Below are 27941 nucleotides of genomic sequence, written 5' to 3' on the forward strand. Positions count from 1 at the left end.
AGGGTAGAGCAGAGGGAGGGAGGGAGGCGATGGGGAGGGGAGGAGGGGCAGAGGAAAAGGAGGGCTCAGTCTGGGAGGAGGAGGAGATGAGCCAGTAAACTGCTCATCTTCAACCAAATACTTTCTGATGACTCTTTTCTCACTGCCTACAAGCATGCACAAAGTGCCGATTTGTACATTCCAAGAGCTTAGTACAGTGCTCTGCACATAGTAAGCGCTCAATAAATACTATTGAATGAAGTCTCCCCTGGATTTAAAAAAGCCGTTTCCAAACCCACTACACCTTGCAGCTATCGCTCCATTTACCCGTTCCCATGCCTGTTCCAACTCCCCTGGCGGGTTGTATACATTAGCTGCCTCCACTTCCTCTCCTGCAACGTGCATCTTGACCCTCTCCAATCTCGTTTGTTAATAATAATAATAATAATAATGTTGGTATTTGTTAAGCGCTTACTGTGTGCAGAGCACTGTTCTAAGCGCTGGGGTAGATACAGGGGAATCAGGTTGTCCCACGTGGGGCTCACAGTCTTCATCCCCATTTTGCAGATGAGGTGACTGAGGCACAGAGAAGTTAAGTGACTTGCCCAAGGTCACACAGCTGACAAGCGGCGGATCCGGGATTAGAACCCATGACCTCTGACTCCAAAGCCTGGGCTTCCACTGAGCCAGAGGTGTACAACCCCTTGATTCTATTTATCTTGATAATGTTGTCTTGTTTTTGTTTTGTTCTGTTTTGCTTTGCCCTCTGTCTCCCCCGGTTAGACTGTGAGCCCGTCACTGGACAGGGATGGTCTCTATCTGTTGCCTAATTGTCCATTCCAAGCGCTTAGTACAGTGCTCTGCACATAATAAGCGCTCAATAAATACTGTTGAATGAATGAATGGTTTCTGCCCCCTTTGCTCCACCGAGGCTGCACTCTTCAAGGTCACCGATGACCTCCTCCTCCTCTTCCTCATCAAATTTAATGGCTTCTACTACATCAATCCTCCTGTGACAGTGTGAGCCAACTGCCTGCTCCTGGTAAGGCGATTTAACCTTGATTACAGACATGGTTCTCTTCTGCTTTTCCTCCTAAGCAGCCGCATGGCTTTGTGGGTAGAGTGGGGGGGTGGCAAGACCTCAACTCCCTCTTTCTGGAAGAGGCTTGTGGGGGGTTGGGGGGGGTGCACGCGGCGGGGTCACGTGCCAACATTTGACCTTCTTCCGGTCACCCGCCTCAACGGTCTTTCCTTTTTCGGCCCCTGTCGAGGTAGCAGCACCTCTCACGGCCGGGTCGACCTACCGAAAAGGCCTAAATGATGGCGAATAACCCAAAAGGTTTCGCACAAAGCATCGATCTCCCCGGGTAAGGGGACTTGCCCTGAAACCGTTAGACCCTCCATTTTTGCTCGCCCTAGGCCTTATCGGTTGTTATGGCGAGCGTCTCCTCAACGGGTCGGGCCGCTCGATCGATCGGCCGCGAGGGTGGATGGAGGGGCGGCCCTTTCGGCGGGAATGGGGAAAGGGGGTCGGGACGAGGAAGATAGCACGTCTCGGTGCGAAGGGGAAAGGGCGGGGGGAGGTGGAGTTGTCTTTCCGTTGCGCGGGCCTCGCTGTGGAGGCGCAGCCAAGATGGCGGCGGGGGCGGAGGCTGCTTCCGGAAGTGGGGGGAGGGCAGGGCGGGAAGCGCGGGATTCGGTGTGGGAGCCCGGTCTTTCCCCTCACACCCTTTTACCGGCTCATCTAGGCAACTCCTCCTCCCCGAAACTGTTGTGGAGGAGAGGGTTTTCCGCCATCGCTTTGCCCCGTAATTGGTCGGTTTGGAAGAGGGGTGAGAGGGAAAAAAAAATAACCAGTACACCCTAACGCCTCAACCGCCGCCGGCCCCACCCCCTTTTGGAAGACCGTTATTCCTCCCATTTTACAGTAGCGGGCGGGGGCCGTTGAAGGGGAGGGGTGGGCCGTTGAAGGGGAGGGGTGGAACGTTGGGGGAGGGGGGAGGGGGTGGAACGTTGGGGGAGGGGGGTGGAGCGTTGGGGGAGGGGGGAAGGGGTGGAACGTTGGGGGAGGGGGAGGGGGTGGAGCGTTGGGGGGGGTGGAGCGTGGGGGGAGGGGGTGGAACGTGGGGTGGGGGTGGAGCGTTGGCGGCGGTTGAGGCGTTAGGGTGTACTGGTTTTTTCCTCTCACTTCCGCCGTTTCCAACTGGGAGACCTCCATCTTCCTCAGGTGCGAGCTCTGCTCCCCTCCCCGTTTTTCGGGGGGTGGGGAGTGGTCGTGCATCTCTTCAACTCCTTGTTTCCTACGAAAGCAAGGAAGAGAAGCATCGTGGCTCAGTGGAAAGAGCCCGGGCTTGGGAGGCACAGGTCATGGGTTCGAATTCCGACTTTGCCACTTGTCAACTGTGTGACCTTGGACAAATCACTTAACTTTTCTGTGCCTCAGTGACCTCTTCTGTAAAATGGGGATTAACTGTGAGCCTCACGTGGGACAACCTGATTACCCTGTATCTCCCCCAGCGCTTAGAACAGTGCTTGGCACATAGTAAGCGCTTAACAAATACCAACATTATTATTAAAGTCACACTGCAGGCAAGAGGCCGAGTGAGGATTGGAACCCAGACAGATCTCTGACTCCCAGGCCTGGGCTCTTTCCCCTAGGCCACGCTGTTGTGGTGGGGTGATTGGTCAGAAAGGAGCCACTTGGCTAAAACCTGTCGGCCGTGAACTCGTTTCTGACTGATCTCCCTGTTCCCGGGCACCTTGGGTGATTCCCCCGTCGCCCCCCAGGTTCTCCCCCTTTGGCCTCGGCAAACCAAGCTGTGCCTTAAATGCCCACTTCCTCCCGCTCCTCTTCAGAGGAGCCCTCTTGAGGACTGAGAATTCCACTACCTGGAGCAGATGAATCATTTTATTTGTTAGGCTTCATTCATAGTAGGTACATAGGTACATAGTAAGCGCTTAACAAATACCAACATTATTATAATTATTCCCCCAGCGCATGGCTCGCAGGTCATAGAAATAGGATTTTAGTGAGAAGCAGCACGGTGTAGTGGATAGAGCATGGGCCTGGGAGCCAGAAGGTCATGGCTTCTGCCACTTGTCCTCTCTGTGACCTTGGGCAAGTCATTTCACTTCTCGGCACCCCAGCCACCTCATCTGTAAGAAATGGGATTTTAGTGAGAAGCAGCACGATGTTGCAGGTAAAGCACGGGCCTGGGAGCCAGAAGGTCATGGCTTCTGCCACTTGTCCTCTCTGTGACCTTGGGCAAGTCATTTCACTTCTTGGCACCCCAGCGACTTCATCGAGATGGTGAATCGAAATGGTGGAGCCTTACATGGGACAGGGAAGCAGCGTGGCTTAGTGGAAAGAGCCTGCGCTTCGGAGTCAGAGGTCAAGGGTTCGACTCCTGGCTCTGCCACTTTTCAGCTGTGTGACTGTGGGCAAGTCACTTAACTTCTCTGTGCCTCAGTTACCTCATCTGTAAAATGGGGATTAACTGTGAGTCTCACGTGGGACAACCTGATTACCTTGTATCTACCCCAGCACTTAGAACAGTGCTTGGCACATAGTAAGTGCTTAACAAGTACCAATATTATTATTATTGTATCCGCCCCAGCGCTTAGTGCAGTGCCTGGCACATAGTGAGCGCTTAACGAATACCATAATTATTATTAGCGTGGATGGTTCTTCAATTCCATTGCCTCCCAAAGTGTTGGCTTGTGTTCCCATCTAACCTGCGAGTCAGTAATAATTTCAAATTCAGATTTAGATTAAAACAGTGAGTAGAGTAGTTTTTCCAAACTTGGCGATAGGGTTTTTGTTCTACTGATTTTTCGCCTATGGTTTGGTCCCCGATCGTTATGATCATAGTGCTTTGAATTTTTAGAGCACGTAGTAGGCCCCAAGGAGATATAGTTTACCAACGGATATTCAGTAATGAAAACCATACATGCTACCGTTATTTTGAAACGGAAACCTTCCCTTCATATTATTCTGTCAACCTTGGTTTAATAATGTCTACCAATTTTATGGCAACTGCTTGCATAAATCCTCGTATTTATTACTCTACTTGACACCGGAAAATTGTCTCTGGGCACTTTTTAATTTAATGTGAAAAATCCTCGAATGTTGAAGTTTTAATTAAAATTATTTTATGGTGAGAAATAAAATTTTTATCTTGGCAGCTTTATGCTTAAAATATATGAATGCTGGATCGTGGCATTTTGTCGCTTTTAAAATTTAATGAATTGTGTGATTCCTTTACATCTGCTTAATATTCTGACATCAAGGGAATTTGTGTATATGTATGCATATAAACATCTCATCGTGAATGCATAAAATACCTGTCTACCACTGTACTTGCCCAGCTCTCCTCCAAGCGTGGCTTAGTGAAAAGAGCACGGGCTTAGGAGTAAGAGGTCGTGGGTTCTAATTCTGCCTCCGCCACTTGTCAGCTGTGTGACTTTGGGCAAGTCACTTAACTTCTCTGTGTCTCAGTTACCTCATCTGTAAAATGGGGATTAAGACTGTGAGCCCCACGTGGGACAACCTGATTACCCTGTATCTACCCCAGTGCTTAGACCAGTGCTCGGCACATAGTAAGCGCTTAACAAATTCCAAATTATTATTTTCTGTTCCAAAACGTCCTTACTTTTTTCTAATGATTATTGTTAGATAACCAAGTCAATTTATAGCCAAGGATGCACAAGCCCACCTGATAGCCTATATCGTTCCATCCCTTTGGTGAATAGGAAAATTTTCCAGTGGTTTTCTTAGTGGAAGCGAATGTCACCCTCAACAATAGTATAAAAGTATAGAGAAGCAGCGTGGCTCAGTGGAAAGAGCCCGGGCTTGGGAGGCACAGGTCACGAGTTCGAATCCCGACTCTGCCACTTGTCAGCTGTGTGACTGTGAGCAAGTCACTTTACTTCTCTGGGCCTCAGTTCCCTCATCCGTAAAATGGGGATTAAGTGTGAGCCTCACATGGGACAACCTGATTCCCCTGTATCCACCCCAGCGCTTAGAACAGTGCTCTGCACATAGTAAGTGCTTAACAAATACCAACATTATAAAAGTGGATGAGGGCATAGCAGTTTTTTGGCCACAGCCTACATTCATTCCTCACCCCGATTACCTGTCTGATTAACTTGTATGTACCGCAGCATTTAGTAAGCGCTTAACAAATACCATAATTAGCATTATGCGTCATTACTATTGCAACGTTTGCTGCTGGTCATAGTGGGAGGGGGTGGGATGGCTCAGCACAAACCATTACTAACTAATGGAAAAACAACTCAAACTATTCTACCCTGCCCTAAAAAAAAGTTTTATGCAAGACTTCTTACCTGGATAATAATAATAACTTCGCTTCCACAGTTTTTTAGGCAAGATATACCTGGCCCGTCCAGTGAGCCCGTTGTGGGCAGGGATTGTCTATTTGTGGCAGAATTGTACTTCCCAAGCGCTTTGAACAGTGCTCTGCACGCAATAGGCGCTCAGTAAATAATATTGAATGAATGAATGAATGCCCCTTTGACGTGGAAAGGGACGGAGGAGGCGAAATAGCGGTTTGTTGCCCTCTGCCTGTGGGGCAAGCTGGAACGGCGTTGTCTCCCCAACCTCTTTAGCAGCAGCGCAGAGACGGGCCACCTTAACCGGGCTCTTCGCCCCCCTTTTCTCCCCCCCTCCCTCCATTAGCGCACCGATAGCGGTATTAGGTGAGCTGCATATCTGGGTGGGGAGAGTGCAAGAGCAACCCCCAAGCCTGGCTCCGGACACTGCTTATTTTATTGACGGGCACTGGAGAAGTAGATTCATTTTCTCACACGTGCCACTTCCAAAGCAGCTTACGCGGTGGTGGCCACTGCGAATCAGACAGAGAAGGTCAGTGAGATGGCGACAGGAGCAGGTACGGTGCTCTCCAATTTTGGCAGCTCCCTCTCCCCTTCTCAAACGTAAAGAACTAGGACTAAGTTCGTTCCTTCTCTGTCAGGCCCCCCCCTTTTTTTCCCTTTTTTCTCTCCCTCTTTCCCCCTTTCTCTACTCTTTCCCTTCCTAAATCCATTAGAAAATGGCAGTCTTTGGGTAATATTAACTTTTAAATGATTTCAGAAACATCATCTCCGTAATAAAGTACACCGTCACTGTGTTTAAATTGTATATTTGGCTCCTGCCCACCAGCTGATGAAAATTTTTGATTTATTGGGCTCTTCTGCCCAAATTGGTTGCCGACCCTTGTTGTAGAGGATGTCAGGATCTTGGCAAGCTAGTATTTAAAACTTCAACCTCACTCCACGGTAACAAAGAGGAGTTGATTTCAAAGCATGGAGTGATTAGGATCAGTTGTGTGGCTATGGGTGATTAATCATCATCTGAAGTACCCTAGTGAAGTATCCCCAAACGGGCTAGCAATATGTGAAATGGTGGAATTTAGCCCCTACCCCATCTGACTTTGTCAAAAAATTAGATTCTGGGCAATGATCATACTTCTCGACTACTTTTTCTAACTGAAGCATCTTCGTGTTAAACTGGGGATCACTAAGGTAATGGTATTCTTTACAGTGCCACCTTCAATTTCTCAGGTTTATTCACACACTCAATGCTTAGTAAATACCATTGGTTGAATGATTTCTGTTGGTCAGTTTTTAGTCGGCCAAGTTCTGTTTTAAGCAGGGCAGTATGTTTGAATGGAAAGATCAGGGGATGGGAATCTGGAGGCCTGAGTTCTAGTTCCAGCTCCACGACTCTCCTGAAATGTGACCTCAGGCCTTTGGCCGCAGTTTTAAATGCCTGGCCGTTCCAGAAAGAAGAAAGTTTTATTTTTACCCTTGGCCACCACTGGTGGGAAGCCCAACTTTGTCAGCTATAACTGCAACTTTTTAAAAACAGTTCTGGTCATTCCCAGCCAGGCCCTCCAGGTCATCACACCTTGAACCAGCACTTTCAGGGGAAATTTCACTGTCTATTGTATTTGGTTAAGTCAACTGAGGATAATTTGGAATGAATTATTTTTGGGGAAAATGCAGTTTTTTTGTTTAATGAATGACACCTAAAACAATTGTGCTTAAACCACCTAAGCTAATAGGGGCATCTTGAATTCAAATTTTAGCTAGAGTCCAGTCAGACATAAACAACTACATGTGACTCTCCATTATAAGGAACCATTTATTACAGTACAGATTGGATTGGAATTCAACCTCTGTTTTTACATAGCATGACACTTTTGAGGAAAATGATTTTACCAGGTGTTGGGTAAAGAAAAGAAAAATATTTTGAAGTAGTTATTTTTAAGAGAAGCAGCATAGCCTAATGGGCCTGGAAGTTGGAAGAACCTGGGTTCTAATCCCTGTTCCGTCACTTGTCTGCTGTATGACCTCGGGCAAGTTACTTCACTTCTCTGTGCCTCAGTTACTTCATCTATAAAATGGGGATTAAGACTGTGAGCCCCATGTGGGACATAGACTTTGGCCAACCTGATTAGCTTGTGTCTCCCCAGGGCTTAGTACAGTGCCTGGCACACAGTAGGTACTAAATACCATTGAAAAAAAGATTCGTGAGTGATTTAAGTACTGGTTGTAATAAGGTTTTATTTTTCCTTGCTTGCAGCTCTCCCTATCAGTAATATCTATTGAGTGCCTAGGGAGAGTACAGTAGAATTAGTCGACCCGATCCCTGACCTCAAGAGGTTTATAATCTAGCAGAGGATTTTACAATCTCTCCCCCGCCTCCATCTCTCACCAGGAGTTCTCTGGTTTGGAACTCCCTCTCTCTCCAAATCCGACAGATCACAGCCCTCTCCATATTCAAAGCCCTCCTGAAATCCCACCTCCTCCAATCAGCCTTCTCTGATTAATTTCCAGCATCCCAAGTCATATAAACCCATTTTAGCCCCTGTGTATATTTATTCACTTGAACATTCAGTTATTTATTCTGGTTACCCTATTTGTAAATATTTTTTATGTCTGCTTCCCCTTTAAAGTGTAAATTACGTATGGGCAGGGACTATGCTCCTTGTTTGTTTTATCCTTCCTAAGTGCATTGTGCCTAATAGGTGCTCAATAAATGCTGCTTCTACTATTTTCTCTTGCAAACTAAATTTTTTGAAGCAAGACTGGAATCTTGTGTAGTGAAACTAATATGAAATGCCTTTAGAAGGTGGATAGACAATTATTCATAAAGCTGTACATTAAAGCCTGCTAAAGTATTGTACATTTAAAACCACAAAATATGCAAATTAGCTGGCATTGTTATCAGACTAGTGTTTAAGATTAGAAAAAAAGTAAATGAAAATTTAATTCATCCGATGACAATTTGTTGTTGGAGTCTGACTGAGAACAGTGAGTGAGCCTCAGTTCTGAAACTTCAGAACCAAGAACTTGCGTGGTAACATTGATTACAATGTTATTGGTTTACACAGCATCCCTTGCGCTCTCAAATCTGCCAGTTGGGTTTCCTCTGGGACTAGATGGGCAGTGTATTGCAAAGTGCATACAGAGGTCTTTTTCTTTTTTCCTTTTCTCTTTTTTTGTAAACATGCAGGACAGCTGAAGAGATCACAGCTTAGTGACAGTTAGGGGCCCAAGATGGGAGAGGAAGTAGATTGATTTCTCTTGAGTAATTTTTGATATTTACTTGGAGCATTTCTTTGAATGGGGGAGAAAGGCTAGGTTAGTGCAGAGTGGTAATAGAAGCCACATGCTACAGTACTATAAATGAGAAGTTATTGTGCTTCTTTCTGAGTATTTCACTATAGAAATCCAGAATTCAAAGGGACTAGGCCACAAGCCTTTCTTTAAAAAAAAAGCTGGCTTGCTTTTAAAGAGAATCAAAATGGCTCCTTGCTTTGGAAAACCTTATAAATTTGCAGAAGTCAACCTATTCCTTAGAAAGGAATCAGTAGTCCAAGGCTTGCTAGGACAATTGACTGACATAAGTATTCCATTATTTCTAGTCTCTGCATGCTTCACATAATTCTTCCTGACCTCCCAGAATGGCCGAGTGATTACAGGGGGCACTTCTGCCCCGGGAATGAAGCGACCAGGGGTAGTGGAAGCAGGTTAACCAGAGATTAGGGTTGTGAATAATCAGTGTGGACTGTTTTATTAAAGTGTTCAATATGTGGCTGATGTCTGTTAATTAAGTTGTTTACTGTCTGTTACTTCTAATTTTTAGTTGACCTTTAGAGCTTGTGAGTAATAGAGGTGGTTATTTGCTCCTACTACTTATGCGCAGGAAAGCTTGCTGCTGTGACTCAAGGTAACTTGAATACTGCAAGTAGTGCAGAATAGAACAAATTAAGTATTATAATCTAAAGATGAGTGGATTTTTTTTTCTTGTTTTAGCAGTCAACCTGTTCCTGTTAATTCTCACCAAATCCCTGTAGCAGATTATGCCAAGGATCTGAGTACTAAAGTGGCTAAGGTTCCTCGGATAATATCCTCATCCGGGTATGGAAGGCGCCATGCAAGCATGGGTCAGAGCTATGAATATCGACCTCGGCACTGGCAGCCCTATCCCAGGGCCAGAAGTCAAACTCACCAGGTATTATTTGTAAATGAAGTTGTGCAAAATGGCATGGTTGTATGGTAGATTTTTCACTCTGTGCATTTCATAAGACCAATTTGCTATTGCTCTCTATCCTTTACTAGTGTATATAGCTAGATGGGGGAAAAATACACTTGGATCATGCAATAATGCAGCTCTCCATAGTATAGGTCCTCTTGAATGTGGTTCTGTCTTGGATCCTGTTTTATTTTCCCTGAATTTTGGTGGGCCAGGAGCCCTTTGTAGCATGGTTTTAGCCATACCCATGCACAGTATTTTGGAACCTGTGATAGAAGAATGCCAGTGTAATTTGTGGAATCACTGTAGGAATATAACCAATAGTAATGTCACATGATTGCCTCAAAGTTATTTGAAAAGGGTAACTTCTCTACTGCTTTGGAGGAATGTCACAGCACAGCTGAGGTTTGACACATTTTCCATTGAGTCTGATGGATGGTGTTATCCAAAGCCAAGAAAAGGGAAGTGTGGGTGATAAACAATATGGAATTTGTTCCTGTGGGAAGTTGTGCAGGCCAAGAGTATCAATAGGTAGGTTCAAGAGGAGTTTGGATAAATTCACAGATGAACAGTCCATAATTGGTTTTAAAAGGGAAAATTGAGGATGTAGAGGGGAAGTTATGGATGTCAGATGACCATCTGTAAACATTAGGATGGACATCTAGGAGGGTAATCATTACACTTTCTCCAGTCATCCTGCCTCCATTTGTTGGAGAGCAAATACTGACCTGCATGGACCTTGGCTCTGACCCAATACTGGCATTGTTTATGCTGTCGTTTGCTTGATAGCAGATCTCAAGTGCAGTGGAAACCAGTACTGCTATATTACATCCTGCTTCACCCCAATCCCTCATGCCAATATTTTTTCACCCCCAAAATAAACACTTTGTTAATAAAGTTGAAACCATCAGATGTTAGCTTTTCAGTATCCTCCTCATCCACTCTCTTACCCCTTCATCCACTCTCATCTTTGTCAGCCATCTCTCATGAGAGGTTCTCTTGTCTGCTTTCAAAATTTACCCCTTCTGCTTTTGCCCCTGTCCCCATTCCATCTCACCTTCTAAAAATAAGTGCTCCCACTCTTGTTTCTTTCCTGACCACCATCTCCAGCCACTCATTCTCTGGTGGCACCTTTCCCTCTGCCTTCTGCTCATATCTTTCTCCTGCCAGAAACTTCCTCAGCCTTCCTGTCTGCCAGACCACTGCTTCCCCCTCGTCAAAGTCTTTCTGAAATCCCACCTGCTCCAGGAAGCCTTTCCTTATTAATTTTTCTTCAGCTCATGTCGGATGCTCCCAACTCTTGCTTCTGCACTTACAGCCACCTGCTCTACATATCAATTTACATATTCTAATATTTAAGCACTTAACTCAATCTTATGTCCATCTTTTGAGTCTCTTCCTCCCTCTCTGTAAATTATAGTGTCTGTCTCCTCTCCTAGTAGTAAGCCCCTTGAGGACAGAAATCACACCTTTTACCTCTGTTTTACTGTCCCAGAAGCTTAGTACCATTCTCTGCCCAAATAATTTGCCCTGATTTGCTTGTATCCACCCCAGTGTTTATTACGGTGCCTGGCCATAGTAAGCACTTGAGATATACCATAATAATAATTATTATTATTGCTAATAATAATAATAAAAGCCCCCACACCTCTTAAGCATAATTTCTTAATCCTCATTTTAGGGCAACCATCCCCTCTCTAGTCTTTTGTTTGGCTGTAGATTCCTTGACCTGTGTCCTCTTTGAATACTTAATTCCCATTAAAATTCTCAAACAGAACATATTTTTTATCCTTCTTAAGCTTAGAACCTTGACATTCCTTAAAATGACACTTTCCCTGCCATTATTTTCTTTGCTGCCTTAACTCCTTACAGTGACCTTGTGTTCTTGAGGTACCCAAAGCCAGGTTTCCCCATCCCCAGAAAATTTTATGATTTTCAAAGGAATTTTTGTGTCTCTTTGAGTAAATGCCATTAGGATTAGCAGGGTAATATAGTGTAGGATTTTTATAGCCCCTTCCTCTTTAAAAATCAAAGTACTTCACATACATTATATAGCCTCATAGCATTTCTGCAGGATTTATAGTGCAGAAACGGAGGGACGGGTATTGTGACTTTGCCTTGGTCCCATGATTTGTCAGTGATAACCAGCACTGGATCACATGTCTTTAGACTCCTATTCCAGTCTTCTGTCTTCTGTAACAAGACTGTAAGCTTGTTGTGGACAGGGAATGTGTCTGCCAACTCTGTTGTATTGTACTCTCTCAAGTGTTTAGTACAGTGCTCTGCACACAGTAAGCAATTAATAAATATGATTAATTGCACTGACAGATTTTGCACTGGGATGCATAAAGGCCACTTGATATTTTCAAAGATGTTGAAGAATATTGAAGAATATAATATGAAATTTCATTTCCTGGTAAACACTAATGCAGTCTTCTAAACTGCTTTGATTTTGCTCTTCAGATGAGGACAATTGTATTGATTAGTAAAATAAACAATAAACAATTATGAAATTAGGGTAGTTTTGAATTATGTGAGTGATTTGGTTTGCATTTTTAGTTCTGGGTTGTACATTTAATGCCTTTTTTTCTTTAATCATTTTACATTCAGGATCATTCAAGTCGTGGACAATTGCCAGAAATCAAAAAGTACACCAACAGATTGCATAATTACTCTGCAGCTAGACAACAACAAGTTGCCAAAGTCACTTATCATCGATCAGGTTGGTGCTGCTAGAGCATAGCATTGAAAAGATTGACATTAGTATGCTATTGAAAAATATACATCAAATTTATGATTTGAGGCTTATTTGCAGTAGAGCACTCATTTTGACATTTAAGTAATTCTAACATATTTTCAAGTAGTTTAGATCCTCAACAGTGTTGGAAGTTAAGTGAATTTGGGTGATTGGGTTTTCATTGTATTTAATGAGAATTACTGTAACTCCTTATTCAGGCACTGACTAAGTCTTTATATTTCTGCACCTGGAGATGGGGCTCCAGGGAGGTGGAGGGAGGGTTGGCCAGATTTCCAGTAATCTATCACTGAAGTAGCAGAATGAGTAAACATGATCCTTACTCTCAGGAAATTTATAATCTAGGAGGGAAGACATACTCTAAAATTAATAAAAGGAGGAAGAAGGAAAAAAGAAATATGTACAAAAAGGAAGCATAAGTTAGCTACCAAAGGGCTATGGGAGATTTTGAATACCTAAAGCATTTAGGCACCTCTCAGGGTTGCACCTGGAGCATTTCCAGTACTCTTCCAGTCTCGACTACGGGAGGGAGAGTCAAGCAGAGACGTATCCATTCCATTCCTAGCTTGGGCAGTGGCTAGAGAGTGGAAAGCGATCTGCTACAAGTCAAAAGTCACCTGTGATGGGCAGCAGTGGCATGGGAGAGAGTCGAGGGCAGAGACTCAGTTTTACTGCACGGAAGGAGGCAGTAGTAATCCGCTTCTGGATTTTTACCAAGAAAACTCTGTGGGTACACTACCAGAACGATTGCAGATAGAGTTGGGGCATTCTGGGAGAGATATGTCCATGGCATCGCTGTGGGTCGGACACGACTCGACAGCATAAGACAACAACAACAAAGTGCTTAGGAGGTGGTTGGGGAGATTAGGAATTCATCAATAGAAACCATGGCTGCAAGACAGAGCTTGCCATTGCTTCCGGATCCATACTCTTGTTTTTCTGGAGCCCTGTGCTGACATCCTTGACTGCTGTTGTCCAAGAAGATGTAAGAGTGGTCAGAGAAATGTGCCAGGGGGCCTAGGATATAAGGGGAGAATTCTAGAACAAAGCTGGAAAAACTCCTTTTACAGAGATGATTTGTAGACCTCCCCAAGTTAATTTAGCGACTGCTTGTTCTCCTTGAGGAAGGAGAGAAACGAAGGGTGTGAACTGGGGTGTAATGGAAGAGAAGGTGGATAAATAGGAAGGAGAGAGCCAATTACCTTAAAGCCAGTGGTCAGGAGTTACTGCCTGATACAGATAAATGAGTAACCGCTTAAGACTTTTGAGGAGTGGGGATTTGTGTACTGAATGATATTTTAGGAAAATGACCTGGGGAGCAGAGTGAAGTATGGACAAACATGGGAAGAGAAGGGAGGCAGGAGGGTCGTTGAGGAGGTTGGTATAGTAGTTGAGCTGGGATAGGACAAGCACCTAGACCAGAGTTGTGGTCTTTTGGATGGAGAGTATCCTGAGGAAAAATCAATAGGGTTTGGTGACAGACTGAATATGGGGGATGAAAAAGAGTGAGGAGTCAGGGATAATATCAAAGTTTCAGGCTTTTGTGAGACAGGGACAATGGTGGTGGTGGTAACTGTGACAGGAAAATTAGGTGGATGAGAGGATTTGGAAAGGAAGATGAGTTCACTATTGGACATTTTGAGCTTAAGGTGCTAGTAAGACCTCTTGTAAAGATGTCCTGGAGGCAGGAGGAAGTGTGAGATGAGGGAGATTGGGGCTATGGAGTTACCTACGTCGAGGTGGTAGTTGAAGCCCTGTGAGTGGGTGATCTCTCTCCCCCAAGTGTGAAGAGAAAAGAACTCAGAACAGAATGTTGAGGGAGCAGAGAAGAAAACGGCAAGAGAGGCTGAGAAGGGGTGGCCAGCTAGGTAGGGAGAGGACTGTGTTAGAAAAGCCAAGGTTAGGTAGCATTTCCAGAAGGGAGTTGTTTACAGTGCTGTGAAGGCAGTGAAGAGATCAAATAGGATTAAGATAGAGTAGAGTTTGTTAGATTTATCGAGAAGGTCATTGATGACCTTGGAGAGAGATTGGTTTCAGTGGAGTGAAGCAGGTGGACACCAGATTGTAAAGGGTCATAGAGGATGAAGGGAGGCAGCAGGTCTGTGCAACCAATTTGAGGTACATGGGCAGGAAGGAGATGGGGCTCAACCTGGATGGGGCAGTGGGATCCACTTATAACCTCCCTTCTACCTAGAACACCCTCTCCCCATTCTAATCTGCCAGAGCCCAGCTCTCCCCATCTTCAAAGCCCTGCCCTTCTGAAATCCCACCTCCTCCTCCTCCTTCCCTGATGAAGCTTTCTTCTCTGCTGGACGTATTCCCCTACCTCACCACTCCTGCATCACTTATTCACTCACACCTACTTTTGCACTCTTGTACATAGAGACTTATTTATCTTACTGTTCAAGCACTTATTTGCGTATCCATGTTTCCTTTCTCCTTTGTACTCTGTAAATCTTGTGTTTGTCTCCCCCGTGAGATTGTAAAGTCTCCATTGGCTGGGATCCTTTCCTCCAATCCTACTGTACTCTCCCAAGTGCTTAATCTAGTGTTCTGCCTACAGTAGGTGCTCAGTAAATACTATTGATTGTTAGGGTTGCAGATCTAGAGGTGGCACAGAATGGGCAGAAGCAACTGAGCTGCTTCTGTAAGGTGGCATATTAGGCAGGATGGCCAGGTGATGCTTTATCCTGTTATGTCTCAAAGCTTTCAAGCATATAAAAATCTGAGACAAAGCTCATTGTGGGCAGGGAATGTGCCTGCCAGCGCTATTGGACTTTCCCAAGTGCTTAGTATGATGCTCTGCACCTAGTAGATGTTACGTGGTTGCCTATCAACCTCCGTATGAAGCAAAAACTCCTCACTGTTGGCTTCAAAGCTCTCCATCACCCTGCCGCCTCCTACCTCACCTCACTTCTCTCCTGCATCCCAGCCCACACACTCCGCTTCTCTGGTGCTAACCTTCTCACTGTACCTCGTTCCCACCCAGCCGTCGATCCCTGCCCCACGTCCTACCTCTGGCGTGGAACACCCTCCTTCCTCAAATCCGCCAATCACACGTCCCCCCTTCAAAGCCCTACTGAAGGCTCACCTCCTCCAAGAGGCCTTCCCAGACTAAGCCCTCCTTTTCCTCAGCTCCCCTCCCCATCGCCTCACCGTCTCACTCCCTTTGCTCTACTCCCCTCTCCACCCCGCAGCACTTGTGCATATGTGTACATTATCTATAATTCTCTTAGTTTATATTAATGCCGAATTGTACATTCTAAGCGCTTAGTACAGTGCTCTGCACATAGTAAGCGCTCAATAAATGCTATTGAATGAATGAATAATGCCTGTTTACTTGCTTTGATGTGTATATATCTATAATTCTATTTATTTATATTGATGCTATTGATGCCTCTTTACTTGTTTTGATGTCTGTCTCCCCCTTTCTAGACTGAAAGTCCATTATGGGCAGGGATTGTCTCTCTTTATTGCTGAATTGTACTTTCCAAGCGCTTAGTACAGTGCTGTGTGCAAAGTAAGTGCTCAATAAGTACGACTGAATGAATGAATAAGACCACAGTAAATACCATTGACGAATTGAAAGATTGTAATTAGTTTTGTTCAAAGCAGTATTTTATGAGAAGTGGGTGATAGAATATAATTGCGTGTCCTAGTTGACATGTAAAAAGCAAGTAAGGAAAGGTGTCTAGTTGAGCCACTGAGTTTTACTGGTTCTGTTACCTCACTGATAATTGTTTGGGAATGGCATTTGCAAAAGTAGGGGAAAGGCCTAAAATTATCCTTGAAAACTAGGTTGCAAAGCTAATTAGGCATGCTTTTAAGTGATATTGAAATTGTTTAACTCTGGCAAGGTGGTGAAGAACAATTGTCCTATGGGAAAATGTCTTTTTGTTTCCTAGTTCCTGAAGGGGGCTCCTCTCAGGATAGCTGTGGTTTCCCTAAGAATCAGGAGGCTACAGGTGAGCAAGTGAGGTCTTCTGTTAATGCAAATGTGATACCTGTTCAACAAAATGCATTCACTTTCTCAAACTCTACCACTTTGGTGACATCTTCTGGTAAGAAAAATGTCACTGATTATTGATCCTCAGTGATTGATTATTTCCCCCTTGCACTTAGATTTGCCCTCTTTATTCACCCCTCCCTCAACCCCACAGCATTTAATGTACAAAGCCATAATTTATTTATATTAATGTCTGTGTCCCCACTCTAGACTATAAGCTCACTGTGGGCAGGAAACGTTTTTGCCAACTCTATTTTATCGGACTCTCCCAAGTGCTTAGTACAGGGGTCTGTGTACAGTAAGTGCTCAATAAATATGATTATGAACTAGAGTTCAACTTGCGCCAAAGATAAACTTCACAGAAATTGACCTCTTCTTTACTTCTGCTTCCCAGGATCAGTTTCCCTGAACTGTAATCCTCCCACAGAGCCAACATGTAGCAAAGACTCTCAGCCACCACAGCCACTCAAGAGCCAAACCCAGTCACCACTTCAGCTTCAGGCCTCGCCACCCCCGTCGCAGCCGAAGCAGCAGTCTTCTCCGTTGCCTTGGAAACCTTCCAACGGCCCCAGAAATTCTCTTAGCAGTTCCAAGCAATCTTCTCATCAAAATAAGCCGCTGCTACCCAGAGACCTCTTCCAGGAGCCCTTCGTTCTCTACTGCGATGTGTGCAAGATCGTTTGTCCTGGCCCCCAGGTCAGCAAAATCCCTTTGTTACACCTCGCCTGTCAATCTGTCTTGTCTGGTTCTTCTTTACTTGAGATTAAGAAATTTATGAATTGCATTCTCTTCAGTGGATTAGGGGAAAAGATTAGTGGTCAACCATCTCAGTCAAGCAAAAGGTTGGATTCCCTGAAAGGACCTCCAGCCAGTTCCTATTAACTACAGCCTATCTTGTACACATGGGAAGTCTTCTATGTTTTTGGGCGGGGGGCAGTTGCCCCACAAATGCCTAGAACTTAAAATTGTAATTACAGTCTAGTTGAAGAACTGGAAATTTGGCATGGTGTTTATGTTCTTTATTTGCAACTTGTACTGCATCTATGTTATCTTCCTTGCACTGTTTTAGAATTCTTCCCCCCTACTGTTCTTGACTGTTAAGTCCCTTCTGCTTTTCCTATGTGTCAAGAGTGGTAGCTAGACTTTCTTCCCCACCTCCTTTAAATAAGAATATTAGTTTATCACAGCTTACACATTTCTGGAAAACGCTAGGTAAATAGAGGGGCAGAGAGTTGTAAGGGAGAATTATAAGATGGGGTATGTAAATGGTTCCCTAGAGGTCTGTTTGTGGTTGCAAGCTGAATTACTTACTAAAAAGAAATGAAATGATACAATGATGTTTCAACCTCATCTGGGATTATGGTATCCATATCTGGAAAAATCATTTGATCTACCAACTGTCTTTCATATTCTCTGTGACCAGCCACTAAGGCTGAGTTGCTAATGAACTGATTTTTTTTCAGTGACTGGTGCTAGAAAACACAATATTTTGCTGGTTTGGGGTTAACAACTCTGCTTAAACCATTTTGCTCTTTGATTTCAGACTTACTGGGAGCATTTAGAAGGGCAGAAGCATAAGAAGAAAGAGGTAGCTCAAAAATTGGGTGTCCGTACAAACAGTGACCAGAAACAACTTCTTTGTGCTCTCTGTGATATTTACTGCTCAGGAGATGAGTCATATTTAGCACATATTAATGGAGCTAAGCACCAGAAGGTATGGATGGTTCCAGAAATTCTTGGCGTATTTCCCCTTGGTATAGTATTTAAAACATGAAGAAGCAGAACATGCACCTGTTCCTGGTCTGTTGAGTCTCCCCCCTCCCACCCTCTTCCTTCCCAAATATCCAACTTTGGAAAATGACGTAGTGTTGAGCTTCAAGTGGACTTGGGTTAGACACTCACAGCTGATGAACATTTTTGAAAATGAAAATATTTCGGCAGCTTTTAAAATTTGGGACTGATTCCAGTAGAGGTTGTGGGTATATTTCGATAGTCTACAAAAATGCAGGCATCCCAGCGGATCTTCTGTAATATGTGTTTTATACTTTTTTGGGTAGAACACTATTGAGATATTAGAAAATATTCTTCCCACATCATACATCTGTCTGGACTGTAATGCACACGTGTTAGCCGTCCTACAACTAGCCACTAATTTAGTAGTGCTTTAAGCCAGCAGCTATCACATAGTGATGTCATCATCTCATGTGTGTTTCACCTTTTTGGCCTGAATGATAGATTACATTTTAGCAGTGAGTTCAGTGTAGTATACTTAAGGAGCACTCAAGAAATTCTACTGCTACTGTTCATTATGTTATGGACAATTTTAAGACCTAATTGAAAAATATGGCAGTTGAAGATGATTTACATGTTATGCTGTAGGCATGCAAACTCTAATTTATCCACTGTAGATAAATCTACAGACTGGTAGATAATCACAAAAACCTCATTTTAGCCTTTTGCTTAAGCTGCTCCTCCCTGCCTCCCCTCACCCAGTACTGACTAGAGCTACTAACAGTTTACAAAGTTGACTGATTTGAATTCCACCTCTTCTCCCTTTTCCTGCTCACCTTCTGGCAGAGTGTTGGTAGGTGGCAACAAGACCAAAAATGGGTAGTAAGAGAAGCAGTTGATTTATTGGTCCCTGAATTTTGAGAATTCTCTGTACTGTGCAGCATTCTTGAATGGTCCACAAAAGAAAACTTGGTGCTCGAATATTGACTGAAGGTTTAAAGGTTGTTTTCAGAGAATCACTGATGCCAGTTAAATGCTTTGTTAATTTTGCACTTGCAGCCATTCAGTTTACAAACATGATTTGAGGTTTTAAGGGGGTTATGGCTTTTCACCTTGGTCCAGTTATCTGGGGACTCAGAGAACTGGATATGTTTTTGTAGCTATTGAAAGACCCCTCGGTAGAACAGCTGAAGCTCCTTCTGTGTTCTGACAAAATTCACTGGTGTACAGTCTCCTTGATGGATTGCCAAATGATGTATTTCAGGTCCTTAGTTTATTTGTAAAGCTGGAGAAGCACATTCCTTCCGCAGAGCCTGTGATAGTGAAACCTACTGCTGCTCCTGCTACTGCAACCACTTCTGCCACTACAAGTAAGTCAGTTCCCCGTGCCTCCAGATGTCACCTCTGACACATCAGCAAAAACAGCACGTGTAAGCCAGTGCCAGCAAAGAAACCAGATATACACATCTCTTTAAATTTCATTTTTAATGGTAAGCCGTGGTCCAACCCGGCTCTCCTAGTACAAGAACCCTGCTCTTTAATGCTGCTGATGGAACACTTCCATCATCTTATCTTTTCCGTCAGCCTCAAGGTTCTAAGACCCAGAAAAATTCCTTGGTGATTAAGGTTTTTGAGATCTAGTGAGATGTCTACTTTACAGTCAGGATTTCTGTTTAAATGAATTAGACCTGAGATCCCTTTTGGAATAGAGACTGTTATAGAATGAAAAGGCTCTAAATTAGGAAACAGGGACTTGTGCCCTATGCCCTTGCTTGTTGGGAATCAACTTGTGGTTTTTATTGAGCACTTACTGTGTGCAGAGGAGAGTACACTATAGTAGGTAGACATAATCCCTGTTCTCAAGGATCTTAAAATCTAGTGGGGGAGACAGATATTAAAATAAATTACAGGAAGAGGGAAGCAACAAAGCGTAAGGATATGTACATAACGTCTGTGGAGTCGGGGTGAGTATCAAAGTGCCTAGGTGATACGGACTCAAGTGCACAAGTTAGGGAAAATTGGGAGGGAAGATGTGAGATTAGTCAGGGGAGGCTTCCTAGATAAATTATTTTAGTAAGGTTTTGAAGAGGGGAAGAATGGCGGTCCATCGGATGTGTAGCAAGAGGGAGTGCATGAGCAAGGAGTCGAGAGTGGGCAGGTTGGCATTTAGGAGAGTGAAGTGTGCGGGCTGGGTTGTAGTAAGAACTGAGTGAGGTAAAATGGAAGGGGGAGACCTGGTGATAAGGGATTTCTTTACCACCAGAAAAGTGGGGAGAAGTGCCAGGAAAAAACAAAATGAGAAGGAATGATATGGGGGAAAGACTGGAGGCAGGGAGATCAGTGAGGAAGCTGAATATTTAATTCTCTTCCTGCTAGTCCTTTCCCTATCTAATTTGCATGGAGACTACTGGCATTTTCCCACTTCGATTATGGTAATTTGGCCTCCTTACCTAGGAGGATATTAGAATCCCTTTAGGTAATAGTCATGGCTAGGCTTCTTTTAAGATATATTGAACGATTTCAAAATTTTGCATACTAGCCTTATGCAAGTTATACAATCCCCAGTCTTTCGTTGAGGTAGATATTTCTAATATCAAAAAAGGTGTGTGTTATTAAAATGCTATTGAAGCCCTTCCTTAACTTCTGTTAAGTTGCTAGGTATAATTTTGAATTTGAGCATGGAGGATTCCTGATTTGAGCAAACCTATCTAGTTGACGTATCCATGAGTGGACAAATTGATTGTAAAGGCAGTGGTCTCAAAATTTTCTTGGCTCTGTTAAACGTTTGACTTAAACGAAACAACTGCTAGTCTCATGAAGAAGTTTCAGTTGGGCCATTCGGGCACAGTTTTAGAGTATCCAGTCAAACCACCTGATGATGATAATTGCCAGGCACTGTACTAGGCGCTGGGGTGGATATAGGTAAATCAGGTTGGGCCCAGTCCCTTGTCCCACGAGGCGCTCACGGTCTCAACCCCCATTTTACAGACGAGGTAACTGAGGCACAGAGAAGCGAAGTGATTTGCCCAAGGTCACATAGACAAGTGGTGAAGCCGGGATCAGAACCCATGACCTTCTGACTCCCAGGGCCATGCTCAATCCACTACATCATGCTGCTTCTCTAATGAAATGTGACCCAATTTGCAAGTTTTTTGGGGGGAATAAATGGGAAAATTTATCATATGGGATTTGTTGGGAAGAGGTTTTATAGTGTGGAGTGAATGACTGCTGGGGTGGATTTATCATCATCAGTAATCATATTGAGTGATTACTATGTGCAGAACACTGTACTAAGTTATAACATTAGGAGAAGGCTTCAGATCACTTTCAGTCTGAAGCAGGTTATAAATTATTCAATTCTTCTTGTTCAGAAGCTATCAAGCCACCAGCAGCTGTCCGCAAAGAAAAGAAAAAAGCTTCAAAGGCCACATTAAATTTGCCAAGTGAACAGAATACATCGCCTGTGTTCAAATTGCAGCCAGTCGGACGTGCCTATGTGGAAGAGGTAATAAAACTGAAAGTTATTATTTTGGTCATCTAAAAATAGGCAGGACTTCAATTATACAAAGTATACCTGAACCTACTATCAAATTATTGTGAGGTTTGAGTGTCAGTCCTTTTTAACATACATATTGCAGTCAAATCATTTTATAACTCCCCTTATCCTTCATTTTAAAAATCAGTATGCTCATGTGAACAGATGAATCCTCTAATTCAGCCTCCCTGGGTCCAGGCAAAATTATACCTAAGTAATTCAGAAAGGTGGAGGTTTTGCTCATCAAGCTCTTCAGGGGTAGAAATTCCACAGCTTCTCTGGGTAGCCTGTTCCAGTACTTAATCACCCTCATTGTTGGAAAAAAAAATTTCTAGGGTTTAACCTAAAAAAGTATTTTAATCTTGTTTTCAGAGTGTTTCTGTGATGCTTTAAAATTTGGAAGAAAAGGGAATTTCTGTTTAACTCCCAATTTTTCTTTATTTTTTTTTAATTTGGGGGTTTTGCTGATGGTTAGAGCAGGAACCTTTAAAGGGCAAAATCTTCTCAACTCATTAAGCTAGGGTAGGTCAAACAGCCTCTTTGTTTTAGTAATCGGGAAATAACCATGAATGCACCTCAGGATTATGTTAAATGGATATCATATTTTGGTGGCATGTGAGAGTAAATCAAAGGTGCCGTTGGAGCGGAGTTTTCTGTTTTGTACACATTTTAAAAAAATTTGTTTCAATGTTAGAATTAATTTTAGAATTTAGAGCATTTTCATTGCTTGGGTTCTCTTATAAACTGTCTGTAAATGATAAACTGAATGCCTTGTGACTTCAGGTGCGAAACCGTGAAGGAAAATCAATGCAATTTCACTGTAAACTGTGTGACTGCTTTTGCCACGATACAAATACCATGGAGGTGCATCTGAGAGGGCGCCGCCATCGACTGCAGTACAAGGTGAAGTTTTAAATAGTTCACTTCTGAATCCATAAGGGTGTGGTTAGAGGAAGCAGTAAAAGGGAGATAACTATTATTGTTTTGTTGCATTCAAAATGTGGTGGAACCACACTCAAAAGTATTCTAGATGAGTGTATTCAGTAATTACAATTTCTGAGACGTAATAATTTGAGTTATGATATAAAAGTGATAGACAATAATAATCAAAAAGGAATACTTGAAATGTCGCAGTTCTTATAATGAGAGAAGACCTTTCAGTTGACAGAGACAAATTTTCTGGCTAGAATATCACATGTGAAGCCTTAGGTCTCCCACACTCTGTCGTTAAATCTCACCCCAATAGGAACACCTGCAAGATTGTGAAAAGCAGTGTGGCTCAGTGGAAAGAGCACGGGCTTGGGAGTCAGAGGTCATGGGTTCTAATCCCGGCTCCACCACTTGTCAGCTGTGTGACTTTGGGCAAGTCACTTAATTTCTCTTTGCCAGTTCCCTCATCTGTAAAATTGGGATTAAGACTGTGAGCCCCACATTGGACAACCTGATTGCCTTGTATCTACCCCAGTGCTTAGAAAAGTGCATGGCACATAGTAAGTGCTTAACAAATACCGTCATTATTATTATTATTATTATTAAGACTGGCCAAGTCTCAGAATTCTGGTTTGGGTGAAGGGGAAGGGAGGGAGGCCCTTGTTCTCTTCTTGGAGATCTCTCCCCCCAGGTAGTGTGGTATTCTTTTCCCCCAAGCCTCAAGTTATCCATGATGTCGTGGATCATGCTAGACTGTAAGCTCATTTTGGTCAGGGAAAGAGTCCACTAATTCTGTTGTATTATACGCCCCTAAGCGCTTCCTTAGTACAATGCTCTGTACCCAGTAAACACTCGATAAATACCATTGATTGGTTTCATTGTTTTATCCTAAATTTTAGTCAACTCCATCATATGTTAACTGATCGTGGTTTACCGTAAACCAAAGTTTCTGATTTTCTTCAATTCTTTGTAAATTGCCAATCCTTGCTACATTCCCAGAATTTCTGGCGTAATAGTCAAGCATTACTCCATTCAGGGAAGGGTTTCTGGCATGTTAGTATTTTTATTACTACGGTCCTGGAGAATGGTCCTTGGTCAACAAGGATTTGGTCCTTTTTCAGTAGGTTATCTCTAGTTTTCTTCTCTGTCCCAAAGTCTCCTTTTGTTTCCCTCTCATATCAAAGCATCCTTAAATCTTTCACAATCTCCTGTCCTAAAGCGCTCTACCCAGACTTTATGTCCTGGACTCGAGATGCTGTTTTATCCGCGGGCTAGCATTTGCGGGTGTTTTCAGGTCTTTAACTCTTAGCTGGACAAGCTTTCCTCACCCGGCTTTGTGCCAAGTAGGGATTGAGCCACCACAGCTTATTTAATCAGGTGAGGAGAAAGATGCTTTCTGGACTGATTTACTCAGGAAAGTTCCCTAAGAAAGGATATTTTTTCAAAGGCCTTTCTTGTTGGTTTTTTCCTTCTCATATCTTGTATGGTGTTCTCTTCACATCCATGCTACTGTCACACAAGATTTGGGGCACTGGGCAAAACCTGGAGTTCCAAAGGTTGATAATGAAAATCTGGTAGGAACATAGTGAGACTATATTCTTAGTATAAAGTCTGAACTACTTTCAGTGAATTTTGGCCCAATAACCGTAATGTTGTTGGAGTATTTAATCAGCCACGTATTTGTCACTTCATGACTGATGTTCTCAAATTAATGCAGTCTTAATATAAATACTTCTGAAGTGTGATATCCCTACGTAATGCCCACAAAACGGCTGTCCTTTAATTGCTTCTTCACTAAAAACTTGTTTTTAAGAGCATAATAAAATCATTCATAAAAATATTTCAATCACAAGTAGTAGTAAGATTATGTTAAAATCTAGCCACATGAATTAGGGCTTCCAGTTTTTGACTGCCCTGCTACATAATTGTTTCTCTTGAATTTCTGCTTTTGGGTCCCCTTTTTGAGATCACAGTTTTGCATATATTGCTGTCCAATTTGACAATCTCTTGACTTTGATTTACACACAGAATAACTGGTTTTCAGGTGGAGCAGAGAGCTCTTTATTGTGCTTAGAAGTTTAGTGTCAAAAATTTGCATAAGGGGTGATAAAAAGATTCTGCCATCTGTTTACCTTCATTGTGTCTTTGGAAATGTCAGCATCATTCAGTCCACCACTGTGAATGCTAATACAAAAGACCTCTGTCATGAAATAATTTTTGGGGAGTAAGTCTCACGCCAATCACCAGCCAACCCCTTGTCAGCCTAAAACATTTGAGTTTTCAGTGAGCAGCTATTATGATGTGGAAGGTGTTGCTTGAGAGTAAATACAAAGTGGTTGGAAATTGCAGCAATGGTGAGAATTTTACAGCAGGAAATTGCACCGTGCACATTTGGGTGCAAGTGTTGATCATTTGTCCCATGTTTGGCCAGTGAGTCGGGAAATCCAGCACATTCATGTAACTGTTGCTGAGATAAAATTCAGAGATCTTTTGCACTAAGTGCAAAATTGATCTTCCCTAAATTAGAGAGATTGTCATTCTGTAAGAAGTATGGCATAAAAAGTCAAGCATTTCACATTAAAAAAAGGAGAAAAAAGTGCAATTTTCGAATCTTAAACGTAGAAGAAAATGTAGCATTATTACTACTACTACTAATATTTATTAAGTGCTTACAAAATGCCAAGCAGTGGGGTCAGTACAAGGAAATACCTATAGACAGATTGAGTCCCATGAGGGCCAGAGACCCTAAATGAGGTTGAACACTAGGAACTGTTATGGTTTAAATAAACTGTATACAGTTTCTCAGTGCTGGGTATCTATGCGGAATAGTCTGTATATCATTCTGGCTTCCAGGACATGTCGTTGTAGTAACAGTTCTTTTCTGTGGCTGCACATCAGCCCAGCCCCTGCCATTTCAAGCCACCCATTCACTCGCTAGCTATCCTGGTGGGCCCATCATGTTGTGTTTCCCACTCTTAAGAGCCCATGTTTGTCCTGATTTCATTGCCCATAATCGTGGCTTTTATTTAAGTGAACAGTGAGTGAGCAAACTGGGACAGGAGCAAGGAAATTGACATCTCTGGGAAAGAAATTGAAGTTTTTTTGATTGATGGGATGTGTAGCATGTGAAGAGAGTAAGGAAGGCGTCGGGCACCGTGGGCTGCACAACTCTACTGAGACAATTATAGAAAGTGAAGATAGCAAAGCAAGCGAATCCATGGACCTCCTAACCGTGGTCACATTAGCCTTTGGTCTTATGTAGCATGACTTGGTCAGTCAAAATCTTTTGGGAGTGTTACCCCTAGCTATTGGCAAGGGAAAGCTGTGTAATCAAAAACAGCCTTGTTAACAGCCTCCATCTTAGGAACAGAATAGATCATCATCTACATTTCCCTTCTCTTGCCTTGGGGAAGTTCTTGGGTCTTCAAAAGATAGCAGCTCTGGGAGGGAGGAGGACAGTGGGGGGGAATAGGATTTTCTTTCATTTTCAGTTTAAGGATTCTGGGAAAACAGTAACAGTTTCTTCTAGAATTGTAGTCAGCGAGGTATCATTCTGAACTTTAATAGTCTTCAATTTTGTCAACAGGAACCACATTAAAGTTTATTTTTTGCATTTTGGAGGGAGCATAGCAAATGGATTTTCATACTCGCTTGTGATATTTCTAAAAGGTTTTGAACCCTATGATTTTTTTTTTTTGCAGAAGAAAGTGAACCCTCAATTTCCAGTTGAGACCAAGTCCCAAAAGAAAGATCAGAAAAACTCTGAAGAGATGAAGAAACACAGGGATATTATGAAACTAGAGAAAGAGAAAGAGCAGCTATGGTATTTGGAAACGAAGTCAATTATCCAGTAGAGATCCACAACACTCTGGACTTTCTAAAGTGGTCTTTGACTTGTGCAGAGTTTTTGCCTTTTTTTTTTAAGCCACAAGTATTGCAATGTTATAGTGATCAGTTGCAGTACCACGTTTCTCTTGCCTGGCCCCTGCCCCCTTTAGCTCTCTGATTAAGCATGTATTACCTATAAGTACGGGCAAAGACTGCTTTTGGAATTGCTTTATGTGGTTACTTGGATTGAATGTTGCCTGAATTTTATGAGTGATTGCATTCATTTGGATTTGGCTGTATTTTTATTAATTTCAGGTGTAGTTTTCCACAAGTAATGAGTCAGAATACTAAAATGGGAGTGTTCACATTCCTAGAATAATCAGTTGATTAAGCAGTGGTATTTATTGAGCATTTGTTGTGTGCAGAGCGCTGTACCAAGTGCTTGGGAAAATACAATATTCATTCAATAGTATTTATTGAGTGCTTACTATGTGCAGAGCACTGTACTAAGCGCTTGGAGTGTACAGCTTGGCAACAGATAGAATCCCTGCCCAATAACGGGCTCACAGTCTAAACAATAGAGAGGAGAGGTAGACACGATCCCTGTCCTCAGAGAGCTTGCAGGGTAGTGATGTATTTTGTATTATTATTTTGGCATCATTAAAATGGGATAGCTTGTTTCTTGTTTAGAAAACCTAGGGTTTCAAACAGCAATGTTGCTGGTAACTTTGCCATTTCCTGTCTAGGGGCTATGTCAAGAATGTATACTGGAAGTGGCTAGAAGAAGAACAGCTGTTTTGGGAAGACGAACGTCGACACTGGTGGCGTGCAGACCTGTTTCCATTCCACCCCTTCATGAGCAGACCTAGTATGCCTGTTGCATCCCTTTTGGTAAGTCGTCAATCAGTAGTATTTATTCAGCCCTTACCTACTCTGTGTAGAACACTATCCTGAGTGCTTAGGAGAGTCCACCAGATGCCAAAGATCTGGTCCCTGACTTCAGCGAGGGTTTACAGTTGATTGGTGTAGACTGGCAGACAAACGTTATTTACAAATATTGAGAACAGAAGGAAGAACAAGAATACGTAAGACAGCAGATTATGTATCAGAGACGTCAAGATGGAATAGCTGAAGAAATAATTGAATGTATAATTTATCGTACGAACGGGAAGCAGCGTGGCCTAGTGCAAGAAGCACGGGCCTGGGAGTTGGGGGACTTGGGTTTTAATCCTGATCAGCCACTTGCCTGTTCAGTGACTGAGGGCAAGTAACTTAACTTCTCTGTGTCTGTTTCCAAGATTGTAAAATGGGGATGAAGTATCTGTTCTCCCTCTTGCTTAGACCGTGAGGCCCAGCTGGATCAGGGACTGTATATAACCTGATTATCTTGTATCTACTCCAGTGATTGGCATAGAGTAAGCCCTTAACAAATCTCTCTCTCTCTCTTGCTCTCTCACACACCCCCCACACAAACACACACACCCACACACACACCCACCCCCCCCACACACACGCACACACCCCTTCTGAAAATGGGTGAAAGGGAAGCTGTTGGATTGACATGACATGAAGCAGGGAGACCAGTGAGGTGACTGATACAGAACTCTAATCATTC

The 27941-nt window shown here is 43.1% G+C and overlaps 1 protein-coding gene and 1 non-coding gene across 4 annotated transcripts in view; both read left to right on the plus strand.

Annotated features, from left to right (window-relative positions):
- Nucleotides 1-1227: 1227 nt before the first annotated feature.
- Nucleotides 1228-27941, plus strand: part of ZFR2 (zinc finger RNA binding protein 2) — a 45947-nt gene continuing 19233 nt past the window's right edge. For 2 of the 3 annotated variants that reach the window (XR_003755350.2, XM_029052380.2), the window contains exons 1-11: nt 1228-1346; nt 9322-9520; nt 12152-12263; nt 16202-16261; nt 16697-16998; nt 17846-18016; nt 19298-19403; nt 21405-21538; nt 22352-22471; nt 26200-26321; nt 27073-27217. Coding sequence is in view for 2 of the 3 variants with exons in the window: in XM_029052380.2 (XP_028908213.1) it covers nt 1297-1346; nt 9322-9520; nt 12152-12263; nt 16202-16261; nt 16697-16998; nt 17846-18016; nt 19298-19403; nt 21405-21538; nt 22352-22471; nt 26200-26321; nt 27073-27217 (1521 nt within the window). In the remaining variant the exon portion in view is untranslated. The remainder of the gene's footprint in view (nt 1347-9321; nt 9521-12151; nt 12264-16201; nt 16262-16696; nt 16999-17845; nt 18017-19297; nt 19404-21404; nt 21539-22351; nt 22472-26199; nt 26322-27072; nt 27218-27941) is intronic. The other variant, XM_029052381.2, reaches the window with a different exon arrangement.
- On the plus strand, nt 12766-12903 carry LOC114807547. Its single transcript, XR_003755605.1, has one exon. It is a non-coding gene; the product is annotated as a small nucleolar RNA SNORA7 (small nucleolar RNA).

The sequence above is a fragment of the Ornithorhynchus anatinus genome, chromosome X2 (assembly GCF_004115215.2).
Source record: "Ornithorhynchus anatinus isolate Pmale09 chromosome X2, mOrnAna1.pri.v4, whole genome shotgun sequence".
Taxonomy (NCBI): Eukaryota; Metazoa; Chordata; class Mammalia; order Monotremata; family Ornithorhynchidae; genus Ornithorhynchus; species Ornithorhynchus anatinus.